Raw genomic sequence first — 16,434 nt, 5'->3', positions numbered from 1 at the left:
GTACCTCTCATGCTGCTTCATTTTTTTATCCATTTCTTTTGTGATCTGTTGCATTTTCCTCTATAAAATGAAATTACGATCTTGCATACCATTGTACAACGTTCCCTATTGATTCGAACTCTGTTTTCTGTGCAACAATTTTTCTTTCTCCATGGTGATGTGCGTGTGTGTGTGCGTGTTTTTGTGTGTTATGTATGTGCGTGCCTATCCATCCACTCGGCTGACTTCCAACGCTGGATCATCACTGTGCGTGAATTGATCATCAAACGGACGACGACGGCTACATGGGAATCTTCGTACTGGACGCGGATGTGACAACCCTCTCCCGTGAATGTTTGAAAAATGTTTGCGTTAAACGCGCTGCTGGAACACTGCCAATGACACAGTAAAACTAGCTCTAGAGACCGAAAAAACCTGGCTACAGTGCGAATGCGAACGATGGGGTCTAAGTATGTTTCTTTTTCTATTTGTTTCCATGCGTTTTGTTAGATAATACAACTACATAATTATGAAAATTTGTACGAATATTGTAATGTGTTTATGTCGCGTAAACGTAGAACAGTAGTGTAATAGAATGTGGCATAAAATTTTGTATTTATTTTCGGTATTGGTTTTGATATTAGTGCTTTTAAAGTTAAAAAAAAGAAACCTCTTTGTGCTATACGCCTATAAATTTCTTAACCACTGTTTTTTTTAATTCTTTTTAAAAAATTCCATTGCCCTACGGTTGTGAAACATCTGCCTGTTGAATCCCGAACCCTGGACGTTTTGGACAACACTTCGGCCCGGACCTTGGCTGGACATTTGCTACACATTTGGACACACACACACACACAACACAAAACAGTCGCCCAGGAAGAATCGCACTCAACGCCGGCCCTATTGACGACGGGCGGTCCGAACGTAGGTAACTCGGCTGTATCTCTCGGCATCATTCCAGAGCACTCATTGCTTGAATCATGCGCTCGGCTTTCTGTGTCGCTTGAAGGCCCAGGGATATTCAATGTGCAAAAGTCCAGCTGCTCCTCGTCGTCCCATTCGTCATCGTCCAACACGCGGTCCGGCTCGCAGCATCACATGACCATGGACGAGCTGCGGGCCGTTAATCGGTACGCGGAGAGTACCAAGAGCCTTTCCTACCTTCCGCAGGTGAGGGACAATCTTTTTGTACTGTAGTGTGGCGCGTGGTTGAAACGTACGAGATTTGCAACAACTAAAAAAAGGATGCGTGTAGTGTGTAGCCTGCGCAATTATTCCCTTTCGTTTGATTATAGTTTTGTGTCCGTTACCACTGCCTAGAAAGGTGCGAAGAGGGCGGGCTATCACTATGCTTGAAAAAAAAATACACACACACGCACACTTACACGGTTCGAAATAGATACAATTACCATTGCTTACTACTGAAATAATGAAATAACTTACACACAAACACACACTCACATTCCTTTCGTTTGCTTTACAACACTACATTGCTTTTGTTTGATTTATTATAGTTAGTGTAAGAAATTAGGATGATATGGCATACACACGACATCTTCTTTACTATGAACTTTTTTTTTCAAACATAAAACTAGCTATGATCTATCTTTTTTGTCTAATTGCTTCCCATTCTGCGTTTGTCGTTGTTGATTAGTTAGAAAAAAAATTGTTTGCGTTAAAAACAAACCAACATCTCATTTCCAAAGGATCATACGCTTGGTTTTTTTTGTATTAACGGCTCTTCTCATGTAAATAGGAACTATTATTCATACATACATACATATTGAAAAAAATGCGAATTCGGATTAATAATAGGTGCGAGAAGCTTTCGGTTTACAAACAAAAGAGGGCATTAATTGAAAGGGTTTATACGTTACGTGCGTGTGTGTGTGTGAGTAACAAAACTTAATAAGCACAACACCATTTACCAACACGCTTTATTCATAAAGGGGGTTTGGCGGCGATCATCTATCATCTGACACACGAACCGTTAGCGTATAATGGTAGTTTTGCTGAAAGGGTAGAAGGGTAAAGGATTTATTTTTGGTTAGATTGGTAAATTTTGCGAAATTTATAATTACGAGCGTGTGTGCGATACGCGCGGTATCAGTAAGCTGGTAGCTGGTTGAAGAATGGAAAGCGTTCGGTAGTTTATTCGAACATTATTATACCTTTTTTTATCTCCTCTTGACTTGGTGCGCATCAAGGTTCGAAAATAAAAAAAAAGTGTAGCCATCGAACAATCGGAAATGGAAGTAAAAATAAACGTACGGTTAGTGTGTGGTCTGATGCGACGAAGAGGAGGTTGACGGGATGTTCTAAACTCACATAAATCTATGTAACGTAATATTGTAACACCAAGATTGAAATACTAACACACAACGCAAACAAAACCAATAATATTGCTGCACCTGCGATGTTTGTTTTTTCTTCTTAATAATAGTTCGATGTGTAACAGTTTATGTGGCGCACGTAAAGCGAATCGTGCGCGTACATGACAATTTCGTGTGGCGTAAGGGAAGCGACTTACTATTGTTCACGTATTTTTGTGCTAGATAAAATCTTTCTCAACAACCATGACTATGATGATGATGATGATGATGATGATGCTCGATTAATAAACGAAGCGTACTTACTATTGAAAGCAATTGCTAATATATATCAGCATACAGGAATTTTTATTTGGAATATGCTGACTGAATTGTAACGATTATCTTGGAGAATGCTGTATTTCTCTTCTTGGAATTCCACTAGCAGTTTTGTATGCTTTTTTATAATTTTTATGATTTTTTTGCGTCTCGATTGTACATTGCATATTTTCGATCAATATTTTTTTCCTAATATTGGCCATAATTATATAAAATAATCATTTGTTCATGAGATTTTTGTAGCAATAAGTTTTAGAATTATTCAAGTGCTGCTATTCAGAAGTGCTAGAATATGTTCAAGGATATTGTTCTACTTACACTTTGTCAAAATATTTAATTAAGTTTGTTTTATTTCGTTGATTTCTTTAAAATTTTGGGTACATGTTTTTTGTTTTAAATTAGAAACAATCATCGATCATCTCTGTTCCGCCGACTGTTGTCATCACGCTTTCGATGCAGAACCCAGAACAACACGTATGTGTGCAACACGTTCTACCTTCATCTTTGTGTATGGCCTATGTCCAACCCATCTGTTCTGTGATAACAACGATAACACATTTGCTCTTGTCGCTGGTTTTGTTTAACTTTTTTTTTGTACTCCTGTATAGTTTCACTAATCCCTTCCCCTTTTCCACCCACCATACTGACAGACACAGACACTGTTAGCAACCGAACCCCCAAAATCAAACGAAAAAAAAGCAATAAAATCACCTTAGCGCTCCGCAGCGTAGAGTAGAGCTCGGCATGTGGCTGGTTATTCGTTTAGTACAACTCCTCACACTCTACTGATTCCACACGTAAGCGTATTGTTGCTGTTGAGTTTTTAAAATGTTTGTGTAACGTACTGTTGTCCGCTGTCGTTTGCTGTACGAAGGTAGAAGTGTACGAATTAATATTGAACTTTTTTGTCCTCATTCTTTTTCTCTCTCTCTCTCTTTTTATCTCTCCTCTAACGTCTCGTCATCACCACCCTCTCTGATATCCGTACGCGCGATATCCTTCCAAATGTTTTTCACCGTGCGTGCGTCTTTTTTCTTGTCTTTGTAAAAATTACAACACTCTTATCTGGACATGGGGTCTGACTACCTTGTGCTGCGGTAATGGATTTGCAGGTGCACGAACGGCAAGCGGCAAGGATGCGCACCCGGTCCGAATGGTTCCTCGGAGCGCGGGGCAGCTCGCTCGAGCTGTGCCACGACGGTACCGGCTCGTTGCTACATCCACAGATTGTGACGTCGACGCCGATCCCGGGAGCGATCGGTCACGGCCATCATCATCCGCACGGAATAATCGGTACCTATGATAGTATAGATCATTTGAACGATGTTGATGTTAACCAAGACCAAGCGAACCACAACCACCATCACCATCATCCGCACTGTCACTATAAACAATACCATTACGATCGTAACACTCATGCGCATCACACTCCACCGGAGGAAGTGGACAGGTCTAGTGATTCTCATTCGCCTCGCTGCACCACCGCTATTAATATCGTTCACCCTTCATCGCGCGGCGCTAGTAACAGCAGTCATGTCCTTCCATCCCGTGGTAACTCCCAGTGTTCTTCCCCTGTGAAGGAGCAGCAGCTGGATCGAAACGACAAGCGAGGATCTGCGGATAAGGCACCACCGGTCGGTCATTTTCCGTCTGACGAGGATAACAATATGGCTCCCACCGGGAGCGACGACGAGTACGCCGACGATGATGATGACGTTATGATGCTTGACGAGCTCGATGGTGATGAGAATGATTTTGCCATCTCCCAGAGCCATCATTTCGATATGCGCGCGGAAAATCGACGTCGCCGGCGGCGTCGTGCCTTGCTGCGGCGCAACTCGTACGATCGGTTAGTAGCGTCGGGATCCTTCCTGCCAAGGGAAGAATCCTGTGCTAAATCCGGTATTGCATCGATCGTTCCACACGCTCGTCCTAGCGGTGAAATAGCTAGTGGATCAGGCTTGTCCCGACGGCGACCAGTTACTGCTCCGTCCACAGGGGAGAACAGGAGTAAACCTGTTCCGGGCACTAATACTAACGCTACTGCTGTTGCCGCATCTACTTCAGGCAGCAAGAATGCTATCGCTCCCAATAACCCATCCGCATCCCGACCAACTCCCCCCTTGCTAGCATCGAACAATGATGGCACGCTCGGTAATCGTAAAGTGCATAGGCGGCGCAGCAGCAACGTTAGTCAATCGATGTCGGTCGGAAACGGATCGACCCTTTCGCGCCAAAGCAATCTTTCGATGATTGTTTTTTCGGTTTTGGATTTCCTGTTCTAACGAGAGGAAATGAATGTATTAGAGGCCTCTCACATGTGTATTAATCGCACGTTACAAGCAATGGATTGTATGTGTAGTAGCTTTTGTGCGTTTGAATTGATTTCGCGTTTTGTTTTTTATATCTATTTTTTTTGTGTTACAAAATAATACATTAATATGAACGTTTAGGATTTGAAGAGGAGGGATCGTATTTTTGTAGAGAGATGATTACTATTTTACACGTGATTTCAGATTAGCTATACGATGTGATGGAAGGACAGACGTATTATTTATTGAGTTGCGTGGAATTTTGGAAAAAGAGAGGAATTTTCCATTAAAAAAATGGAAGATAAATGAGCATAACATGACAGAGAGTATAGAAAACATAGACTTTCATTATTTGATTTATTTTCTAATGAAGAGAAGCGTGTTTCCTGAAACACCTACCCTATAATCTGTTTAATCATTCCTATAAATGTGTTTCTAGGGAGTTACCACTGTCTATCCGTAGACCGAGCTTGGCAAACACCCTTTTAAGCTTTATTAGCTTTGATTATGTCTGCACATTCCAAGCGCACATTATGGCCAACTGCTTTCTTCACTTATTTTGCGTCCATTATTACGCTTCAAGCAACTATCTGCGTCTGTCTGTCTGTTTCTCTCTATCGATATTCTGCTCCACGTAGGAATAAAGTTGTAGGTAATTTTTTTGCAAAACGATTAATAATAATAGCGATCAGATACTTTTGTTTCGTACTGCTTTTGCATCGAGAACGCGATATAGTTAAAGAAAAGTCCGTTAAACCACTACTAAACCCCGATGGGTACGTTATTATGCTTTAGTTAAGAAGAGAGTTAGGAACGGCCAACTGCATCAGGAGAACATTGATACCACCCCTCCGAGGATAATAAACGAAAGGAAGTTCCTATTTTAATGTAATCTAATTTCTTATCTTTTGTGTTTATTATTTCAAACGTTACACGCGGTATACTATGGGACCGATCGGTGGTCTCGGTCAGTTTATGCTTTATGACAAACACACGTCCTCCATCGAATTAATAACATATTGTCCTCTTCAACATAACATAATGACAACAGCAATTCTCAGCTTTCCTTCAATTAATCCCACCCATCGCGTTCCTCCATACGCGCGCTAAACCTTAAGAAAGAAGCTAACACGTTAGTCACGTTCGTATGTGGCTTCCACTAATCGGCTTGGCAAAGCTGGAATTGAAAAACAAAATGTCAGTTTGAAGATTTTTTAAACAAACTAAAATTAACTCAAAAGAAACACACACTACACTATACGACACGCTGTACATACTTAACATGTGAGTGAAATGTGTTAGCTGCGCTCCTCCTTCCGGAGGCTCTGGATGGCTATTAACGGGCGTGTGTTTTCTTTTCTCTTTTTTCTTTTCTTCTTTCTTACTCTCTCTCTCTCTTTTTATCTCTGATTTCTGATTACTTTACTGCAATGAAAGTTTTACTACTGTTACTGATCATTGTTGTTCTGCACATCGTGGCACCGTACTGTCTTGTGCGACTCATAATACAAGTACTAAGCTGATTTCGACTACTGACACTGCTGTTGAATTATGTTTTGCGTTTGCGTGTGTGTGCGTGTGTAGAGAGTAACAAACAGTGGGGTTGGTTTTGAGCAGTCGTGTTGTACGTTCTGTTTCCTGCTCGGATGCAGTTGCCTATCTGGCGGGCACAACTCGGTTTCTGTTTTGTGTTTGTTTATCTGTACTTTTCCTGTGTGTTTTAATTTTTCATATTTTTGAATTGGTGCTTTACGTTTTGTTTTCTGATTTTTTCTTTTAAAATATCCGTTGATAAGTTATATTTTTGTGTTTTTTTGTTGTCTTAACTCATGCACATTTTTTTTGGTTTGTTTTTATGTAATATTATCGACTATTACCCATTTTTAATTCGTCTATTAGTGCGTGACTCTGTTTTGCTAGACTTTTGTCTTGTTTTTGTAGATATTTTTTTGTACTATATGTATGTACCATACATTCATGCCATCGTAAAACTCATCCTAATTAAACAAACAATATTCATCCCCCCCCTCAACAGTACAATAGCATATACCCCCCACCACCCCATTCAAAATTCATAAACGATGTGGTTTGATTGTAAGCTTGATAAATGCTGCTAGTAAAGTAGCAAAACAGCTCTTCGGAGGAGTCTTCTACAATTGGTTGTTCCTTGTTTTTTTTGGAAAAAATCATTCTAAAACATACCTTTTCTCTTTTTTCTATCTCTCTTTCTCTCTCTCTCTCTCTCTCTTTCTCCCGTTCGTTTTGCTTTTCTCTGTGTATAAAACTGCAATCCGACAAAATGGCGGTTTTCGGTCCTTTCCGTATCCTGTGTGTATTGTTTTTTGATTTGTTCCCCACCCCAATCTGTTACTGTTTTTCTTGTCGTGGCAAACAAAAAAAACTCTGGTTTCATTTGTCTTATGTTGTTTTGTACGATAAAAAAAAATCGAACTTTTTCCCCCACGTAAAACACCCTGGGTCCGTGTATCAGTGGGAAACGTCGGTTTGAGTGCATCGGCGGAATCGGTCCATCAGTCGTCGGCTAAGCGTCCCAGCCGGCGCGCTGGTTCCCGCCACGGTCACCTGCATCGATCCTCATCGCGACGCAACAAGGAAAATGGTTCCTCGCGCTCGAACAGCTTTCGCAATAAGGCTAACAACGGTAGCAAGGGCGGTGCCAACACATCTGCTTCCAGCAACAACCATGCCACTAACGACCCGATCATCAACAACACAGGTCTGGCGGTGGTACAGCAAGCGGTCATCAATAGTGGTGGTGGCGGTGCGGGCATTGGTGGCCCGGTACCGATGGTGACGGCGAGTGGAACGGGCCGGGTGCGGAAACAGAGGGCCGTTTCATTCGAGCAAACGTCAACCACAACGGCTGGCACGATGACCAGCTCGAGCTCGGTTTCGGGAGGTTCTGCATCCGGTATGACCTGCCCAGTTACGGGCTGTAGCCTGAACCATCAACCGGGTGCAGTGACTGGGCGGGGTGGTGTCGTGTGGCACGAGTATGCCTCGAAATCGTTGGACGAGAAGAAGTTGCTCACCAAGCAGCACAATGTGATGAGCGGACCCGGTATTGCTGGTGACAGTACGAGTGGCGAAACTGCAGCGGATGTCCCCGTCGGTCGCCGAAGTATCGTTTCCGTGTGTGTGAACGATCGACAGCTGCTCGACAGCGATGACGATTGGCAGATGACGGACCAAAGTGCTCAACATCATCAGCATTCACACCTTCATCACCAGCAACCCCATCATCATCATCATCATCACCATCATTCGGTGAGCAACAGTGGTAATGCGGCTGGTGCACCGGCCCCACCGGGAACGGCAACCAGTGGCTCAACGATGAGTTCGTTACTGCATCATTTTAAACCGCCACGAATATGATTCTAAAAGCTGACACTCTCTCCATACGAGGTAAACTTCCGGTTTTGGCTGAGGAAAACTCTCACCGTCACAAGTCAGGTTTTATTTTCTGCAAGCAACGATGATGAAACACTCGAAAGCAATCGAATGCGAGCCTAGCGAGCATCCAGTGCGTTTTGTTTTTCTTCTTTTGAATAATATCATTTTAGGTAGATTAGGCAGAGCTTTAGTAAAACCAAACGTATCCAACGCTTTACCGATGAGTATCATCAAGAACGATTCAGTGTCGATTTATGTTACGAGTAGTCATCGTCAAATCAGCGGTAAAAAAGGAGGCGGCCTATAGTTTCGGTTTGCCTTCCGTTTGTGAAATTTTCCCCCTTACTTGGCCGCTTTTGCGTCACGCCAGCAAATCATGTAGCGTTAACGTACCGGAAACGAAGCAGAAGCATTTTGTTGCAAATTTTGAACCCTTTTTATCCAACACAGAAGAAAAAAAACTCTTATGATAGATTTACATTATGTTCGAATGCTGACCGATCGACTATCGCCCCCGCCGTTCGAAGGTGACGGAGCACACGTATGCCAAACCTAGACTACGATGTTGTAATTCGTGTGACAAAAGCGAACCGAAATTTAGACTGTGCAAACGTTGGGGTAGGAGCAAAAAACACACGTTGAAAACCGATCGTAGAGAAAACGAGTAAGTGAAGTATTATGGTGGGGAGCGATCATTAAATTGATGCTTTCGTCTAGCTGTTTAGTGATAGGTACCGTGCACAAGAAAATCGCAATCGCAATGAACATTTGCCAGAGAAGAAGGACCCGCGTATCGACTCCTAACTGCAGAGAATCTAGCACTATTACCACTCTCAGCTGAACAGCGGTTTTACGCGTTTCAGTTCCCTGGAGATGGGGAGAAGATTACGTACCCGTAGGACACTACCGCACGCGGGTACAAGCGAGAAAAAAAACCTAGGATTAAACATTACTACTGTAAGCTCCAGCGTATATATCTGTTCGTTACAAATTTCGAAACGGGATCGAGATTTTGCGTACATAATTATTTATTTGATAAAATCTACATGGTACATTCCTAACGATGGGGAGAAGCTTATGAGTGGACGAATGGAAGCAATTTTGCAGCTTAGTAATCGTACAGATAGAGTCGGTGAAGATATTGCTCAAACGTCGTGATGAAACACGCACTCACACACACACACATAATTTCGAATACTTTTTCACGAATATTAAATGAGAGAAGAATGTTAGGAAACGCCGTATTATTGGTTCAAAGCATAACAATCATCGATTGGTTCAAAATTGTGTGTGTTTTGCTTCCACAAATGTATTTAATTAATTTTACCAACACCGACGACACTACTGATGGTAGGGAGAGTTATTTGAATGAATGGAAAATCGAATCGAGCATTAAAGTAAGATATAAAAGTTGAAGATATGGCCGAACCAGAAGAATAGCTGGGCAAAAAGCTGTTTGAACCGGCTTTATGTAATTAGAAATTAATTTCGATTAAACTCCCGAAGCTTTTACGGTGATAAAATTAGGTTGGCAGTTTTGTTGTTGATTTGCCTGTAATAATAACGAACACAAGAAAGTATTTAAATCATCAGCAGTGGAGTAACGAAGCACGTTCCGTCGGAACATTCTTCCAAGCAAACGCCGAACGAAGCGAACGATTTGACAAGCCTGCACCGATGAACCTGCTAGCGCCATCTAGTGGCAAACAATGTAATCTGAGCCAGAAAACGCTTTAGCTCGGTTTGTGTTTGCGGAACGTATTGAACAACAAGTCGGTTGCAGCTCGCTTTCGTTTTTAAATAAGTACACAGATAAAAGACACATTTTCAGGAATATTACTTCTACTCGTATGCAGCTTTGTAATCTTTACTTAAATGCAAAGTCTTTCGGTAAAATTTCGGACTGCACCGTCTTACACGTCCCGCCAACGATGCTAATATTTTTTTTAAACCCTGCGCTGAACGCACGTAGCCCCCAACCCGTACACGTACGTAACGAAACCAAATGAATTTAAGTGAGCAAAACGGTGGACGCGTGGCAGACTAATAAACGCGAAACAATCGATCAATCATGAATGTTACTACAATTCTCTCAAAACGTGTGGTCAAAAGCAAGGTTCCGCGCAGCACGTGGAAAACTAATCCAGCATATTGTACGAGCATTTACCTAAGTGGATAGAGTGGAACGTATTTTTTTTCGGCATGTTTAGGGATAGTGTAGCGAAGAAGGGTGGACATGAAATGATGAGGATTCGAATAGGACGTATGTAACAATGAAACTGAAACTATTTTTGAATCGCTTTGAAGGTAACGTTTTTTCTTCTACGTGTATTTTAAGCACCGTGTTTTGGAAGGAAGACATCTTGGGGAGGAGATAGGTGGATTTACTGACGCGTAATGAAGATAGTTGTGATCAGCAAAATTTTACTGACACCCTGACACGGATATTAAGTTTTTTTTACGCTGAACTGAAGGATGAATTTCGATATGAATACTAATTTCACTAATACAGTCATCTTTTCTGCTTCGTAGCTTCAGTAACGCCTCAGTTTTTTTTCGAATTGTTCATAAGCACTTCCAAAAATAATTATTTGACAAACAAGCAAACACACAAATTAAGGGATATTCGTACAAAATTGCGCCTCCGGGTCTTCCCTGCTGTGTGCGCTCATACATGTGTTCAGGTCGAAGGTTTAAGTTAGTGTTTCTCTTTGTCCGAACGTAAAAAAAAACCGGAAAGCGAAAGTGTTCAATGTACTACGTAGCACAACAAGGAAAAAAAGTATGGATAATTTACTTTACATTTAAAGCAAACCCGTGAAAGCAAACTGCACTGACAAAACTTTACTGCGGCCGTGATGGGGCATGCCTCCCCAAAATGCATGTGCTGCTGGTGAATGAATGATTGAATGAAGGACTAGAGACTAGAGATGATACAAAACCAAACTAAATTTTAAAACCCTTTACGATCGTCAAGTAATAATAATAATAAAGCAAGTCGTATATCGAAACCAGTTTATTAATCTAAGACTGAAAAATAGAGCAACCGCGCGGTGTCTGAGTTAATTTGTCCTATACTGAATGATGACAGCCTCGTTCGTTCTACATCCTGTTTAATCATCTCCCTGTGTGGAAAAACGTTACTTACCTAATAAATGCAGCAGGCACAGTGGACGTGTGTTTTATAAGCTCCGAACAAAAAAAACCTTCTCGTTATAGGAGCCAGCTTTTCACGGTCACGTACCGTGCTTGTCACAAAATTCGGACAATCATTCCGAGCCCGGCTCAATTGAATCGAACCTTAACGAGCTGGGACAAAACAATGTCAGCACGCGTCTTTCTGTGCAATAGACCTTGTTGTTTGCGTTTGCGAATGAAATAAAGACCAAGCGGGAGGGAAAAAAGGTTAGATAATAATGAGAAACCCGTGTGTGTGTGTGAGATATGTATCTTCTAATCCTGTCCGCAACTGTCACCTGTCGGTCGTGAGCAGTGGGAAATGATGACCCAGTCATGCTTTCAATGGCGGTCGGCATAAAAAGCAGCACAATACAGAAAACAATCGCTCCAAACGAAATCTCACCACTCGAATGCCTCGGAGGACACGGGAGCTTGTCCCTTCCCCCCCAGAAAAAAAGTGCTGCGTTGTGTTGTTTTGCTACGTGTGGGTCTCTTTGATGGAGGTAGATAAAAAGGATCTTCCCGAATCCGATGACAGCGAGGTAGTGTTTAACTCGGCAAGACAGATACAGTCGTTAGGTTGCATGAATGGAATGAATTCGGCTGCCCCTCCGGAACCAGGTAAGCCACAAAACACAACTTCATTTTCGAAAGCGCTTATTAGCCCGCGCGTGTGTGAGTTAGTGAAAGGATGAAAAGATGATGTGGTTAGAATTAAGTAGCCCTTCGCTTCTGTGTTTACGGGATTTAATACCACTTGACCTTCGGATGATAGAGAGAGAGAAAAATAAAAAACGGAATGAAACCCTTTGAGATGAGGTGGGACACATCGTCAGCGCTCAAACCTTAAATCTTTACCGGAATTTTCACTCCGGGTACCGGTACCGGGGTTTTATCGGCTTACACACAACAACCATCACTCGTAACAAAAGGTCCCAAGGTTGTGGTTTACTGGCTGTGTTAGTGTCACTAGTCGGTAGTAATAAAAAGTCTATTGTTGCTAAAAAAGCGAGCGTTAAGTTGCTGTAAAGCCGCAGCTTTAATTCTACTAAGGGGAGTTTTAGCACCGCCTGAAAGTATGCAATCACAAGCATTAGGAGAATCCCTTTGAAGTAGGCGTTGAGAAAACAATAATACCTATTGCCTACATTTAGGGGCTGTTGCTAATACACTTACTACTAGCAAATGGGGAAAATATTACCCAAGAGATGAAGCTGAGCAAATTTTAACTAACCCAACACCATTAATCGACCATAAAGATGATTGTGGTCGTTTAAACTGTGTAAGATGTTGCATAAATTTGTTGGCACGGGCTCGTATGGTCCACACGATAGAAAGTAACGATTTGCAACAAATTTCCCATTCCTGTCTGTCTGTCTACTCACTCTCTCACTCAACTGGTTAGCAATGTAAGCCCTCATTTCGTTTCGCATCAAGCTAAACTGACGGCTGTCAGTCAGTGATCAATTTCAGCCGCTGCAATCGTTTGTCAAAGAGCGTTAGCATTCGGGCGCATCGATGTGCCCTCGCGGGCAAAACGATTTTCGATTTCCGTATCCAATGTACAATGATACAAATTTATGGCCCGACTCTCACGAGGAGAAATGTTGTTCTTTGTGCCTCTAGTGGGTTGGGGTTTCTTCCACATGGCAACATACGTCTTCTCAACCCTTCCTAGAGGTTGTGATGTGTGTTGGTGGTGACCCACCACTCGAAACGAAGTGGAATTTATTTTATTGATTAAATTTAAACCTACATCTATTTGATTATTTTTTGGCTAAAACACTCGGTTGACTTGTTTACAGCCCACTGTGTATTGCGAAGTCCTGAAAGGAAGAACTGCAAGTGATAAAGGAACTACCGAACTGGAAGGGAAGAGGTCATAAATTTGCACTCTTTTACTCTTTTCCCATCCATGTTCATCTTGGCAGGAGTAGTTTAGAGATAGTCCCGGGAGCATAATAAAAGGTGGAAGAAATGGAGCCCCAAAAAACAACCGAGGTGGGACAAGCAAAAAGAACTATTATATTACATTCGTCTCCCCAAGGTTACTGGGGGGACGAAATTGAAAACTGACGGTTACCACACCGGTAAGTGGTTTACCTAATCGAAAGTTTTGCTTCTACTACTGCTCCTTTCGGCAAAGCAGGAGCGATTGGAAGTAATAGGATGTTTTGGTGGTCGCAGCACCTTGTGTAACGTGTGAAGAATTTGTAGCTGAACATCATAACAAACCCCCAAAAAACGAACCTTCGTAAGCTTTTTATTTAATTTGAAGCTGACACAGCTGACAAGCTTAACCTTTAAGGAAAGATTTGTCCTTACAACTCGCACTCCATGAAGAAGCATATCTTCGGAACGGGGGAACATGGGGAGCACATTTATCAGCAGTAATTCGAGCCCATCCATTCATTCGCGGCTGGAAATTTTGTGGCCCACGCAAAATCGCCAGCGGGTATTGTATCGTAATCTTCACTAAGCACCACAGTGCCATCTGGACAGGGATTTGTAGCAAAATTTTGCATGCAATGCGCTGGCTGGAGGAGTTTCTTTTGCGAGATAAATAAATTCGTCTTCAAAGTTACCAACTTTTCTTGCTGTACAATTTTAAAGGTAATTTACTTGGTTGGTTAGCAAATATTCATCATCGGCGAGCCATTTTTCATTTGGCTTTAAGTTTGCCCTTGTTTTTCTGCTTCTGCTCAAGGTTCAATTAGTAATCCCCTAACCTCAGACTAATGCTGTGTTGTTTGCTGCCTATACCAAAACGCTTGGACCATTTTCGCTTCTTCGTTATTAATCATGTTGTCTAATTGAAAAACTTTTATAGTTTTCTTGCTCCCCTCCCTGGGAAGGTTTTTATGGCGTTGGTGGTAGGCCGAACAGGCGGTTTAACAGTCTTCTCCGTGGTGGTTTGCAAAAAAAGCCTAAAGCGTGGAGCGAAAAAAGAGAAAGAAAAATCGGTAAAGCTGATGCGTTTCTTTTTGAAGCCTGCTAAACTTTATACTTGCTACGTCGATGGTGTTAGAGTGATTTTTTAAGAGATTTAATACCTTTTTTTCATGGTTCTCTCAGTAGACCTATGCACCTATGGTGTCTGTCATACACATTGCATACTGTTAGGCGCAAATAGTGTCTAGATAGAGAGCAACCGTTTTGTTTGATTGGCGATCAAAGCAGGTTGATTAGTTTTGAAATGGATGACCTTTTAGCGGTTATTTATCGAAATATTTGCTACAAATGCAAATAGAGCAAATGAACAAGTTAGCTCTTTTTCTTTAATTATACATGTTCAAATGCAACTATAAGCTATCAACACTCCATTAATCGACACCCATGAACACATTATTGATCTTGATGAAGCATCGGTGTGAAGGTCCCGGTCCAGCTCACCCATTAATGGAATGCAATCGCTCCATTAAGAGCTTGCCGGAGATGTGATATATTTACTTAAATCACCGATTAACGCATTGGAAGGAATTTATCGAACTACTTCCCCACCCGGTTTTACTGCGCGAATGGTGATCCCGCTTTTCTTCGATACGGGGCGAGCGAAGAGCGGTACAAATTAATTCCACGGCAAACCGTCCGTCCCATACCTAGAATGGCCCGTTTTGTTGGTCGAGCCCTTGATTTCTGGAATGGACTCGTTGGACCCGTTCGACAAAGTAAGCCCTTTGACGGAGGCTCACATCACACAGAGGGGCGTGCGTTTAATGGTTGTGTTTGACTTCTGGAACTGCTACTACGCTACTCTACTAGTTAGATTGCTTTTAGCCTTTCGGCCAACAAAACCGCTCCACCGAGAGGGGTCATGTTTTTAGTCGCTGGAAGCGGAAGCTACGGGGCTAGATGTGCCGTAATTTATGCATCCAGGACTCGTCTGCCTGGGTGGAGAAAAACCAGGAAAATGGGGTCCCAGTACGTGCGTGTCTGTATGCAATTTCAAATACTGGGACACCGGAGACGCAATAAAATATGTGCAACTGGAGTGGTTTGGGGTTTTTTTTCTGCCTCCCCTTGGAAGGCTTTTGAGTCATCTTTCTCTTAAGTGGTTAAAGAAAAACAGGGAAGGAATCGAATAAATAAGCGAAAAAGTAAAAGCAATATAAAGTGCGTATTTTAGTATTATATTTTTTCTAAATATAGAATTATATTTTTAAGTTTAAAACTCCAACCAGTTATAAAAAAACAGTCAAAAAGTAAGTATAAAAACAGAAAAAGGTGCTACTGACAATCCCTTTACCCCATGTAATCCTTAATCATTTCACCAGCACACTGGCAGTCGCCGGAAAACGATGGCGGAAATTCCAGCATTACCGGAACGTTCAGCTCTGAGACTGATACATTATTAAGCGGAAAATCATTCCGATTCCGGCACGTACTTCCCATTGACTGCTGAGCTTTCCGTTCCGCTTTACGCGACGCGAGGGGTCATCGATTTTTATGAATAAAGCAACGAAGCCTCCGCACGGTACGGAAAAAAGCGATGCTCTTCCTGGCTTAACGGATTAGTTGCACAAGGATGTTGGCACCTTTCCTGAGAACCGGAGGCTCTACTGCTGTGAGAAAGAAGGGAAAGGGAAAAACGATACATAGAAACAGAGATAATCTTATCACAAAATCGGCGTGAAAATTGTAAAAACATCAAACAAAAGGCCACGACGGGATGGGGGCAAGCCGATCCGACGGAAGAGTAAAGTATACGTCAAATGGTGTTGGGAAATGAATGTTGACTTTTTATGTTAAATAAGCGAGGCGATTATCGAAACACTTTGGAGATTATGTTTAACAAGAAGAAGGATGCTGCAGCTTATGAAATATTTGATGCTTAATAAAAAACCACAATAAATCAAAAGCTAATTGAAATAAAAAAATGTAAAATATAGGAAAAGATTAAT

General features: G+C 41.9%; 1 protein-coding gene across 17 annotated transcripts in view; it reads left to right on the top strand.

Moving 5' to 3' along the window:
- Positions 1-11,399, top strand: part of LOC118505863 — a 36,007-nt gene extending 24,608 nt beyond the window's left edge. For 12 of the 17 annotated variants that reach the window (XM_036042250.1, XM_036042253.1, XM_036042251.1 and 9 more), the window contains 4 exons: positions 387-449; positions 848-1,149; positions 3,030-3,101; positions 3,740-5,836. In XM_036042250.1, coding sequence (XP_035898143.1) covers positions 387-449; positions 848-1,149; positions 3,030-3,101; positions 3,740-4,912 — 1,610 coding nt within the window. In that variant the 3' untranslated portion in view covers positions 4,913-5,836. Of the gene's footprint in view, positions 1-386; positions 450-847; positions 1,150-3,029; positions 3,102-3,739; positions 5,837-7,430 lie in introns of those variants that run through there. The other 5 variants (XM_036042265.1, XM_036042267.1, XM_036042262.1 and 2 more) reach the window with 5 other exon arrangements.
- The last annotated feature ends 5,035 nt before the right edge of the window (positions 11,400-16,434 follow it).

The sequence above is a fragment of the Anopheles stephensi genome, chromosome 2, assembly GCF_013141755.1.
Source record: "Anopheles stephensi strain Indian chromosome 2, UCI_ANSTEP_V1.0, whole genome shotgun sequence".
Taxonomy (NCBI): Eukaryota; Metazoa; Arthropoda; class Insecta; order Diptera; family Culicidae; genus Anopheles; species Anopheles stephensi.
This window is presented reverse-complemented; position numbering and strand designations above follow the sequence as displayed.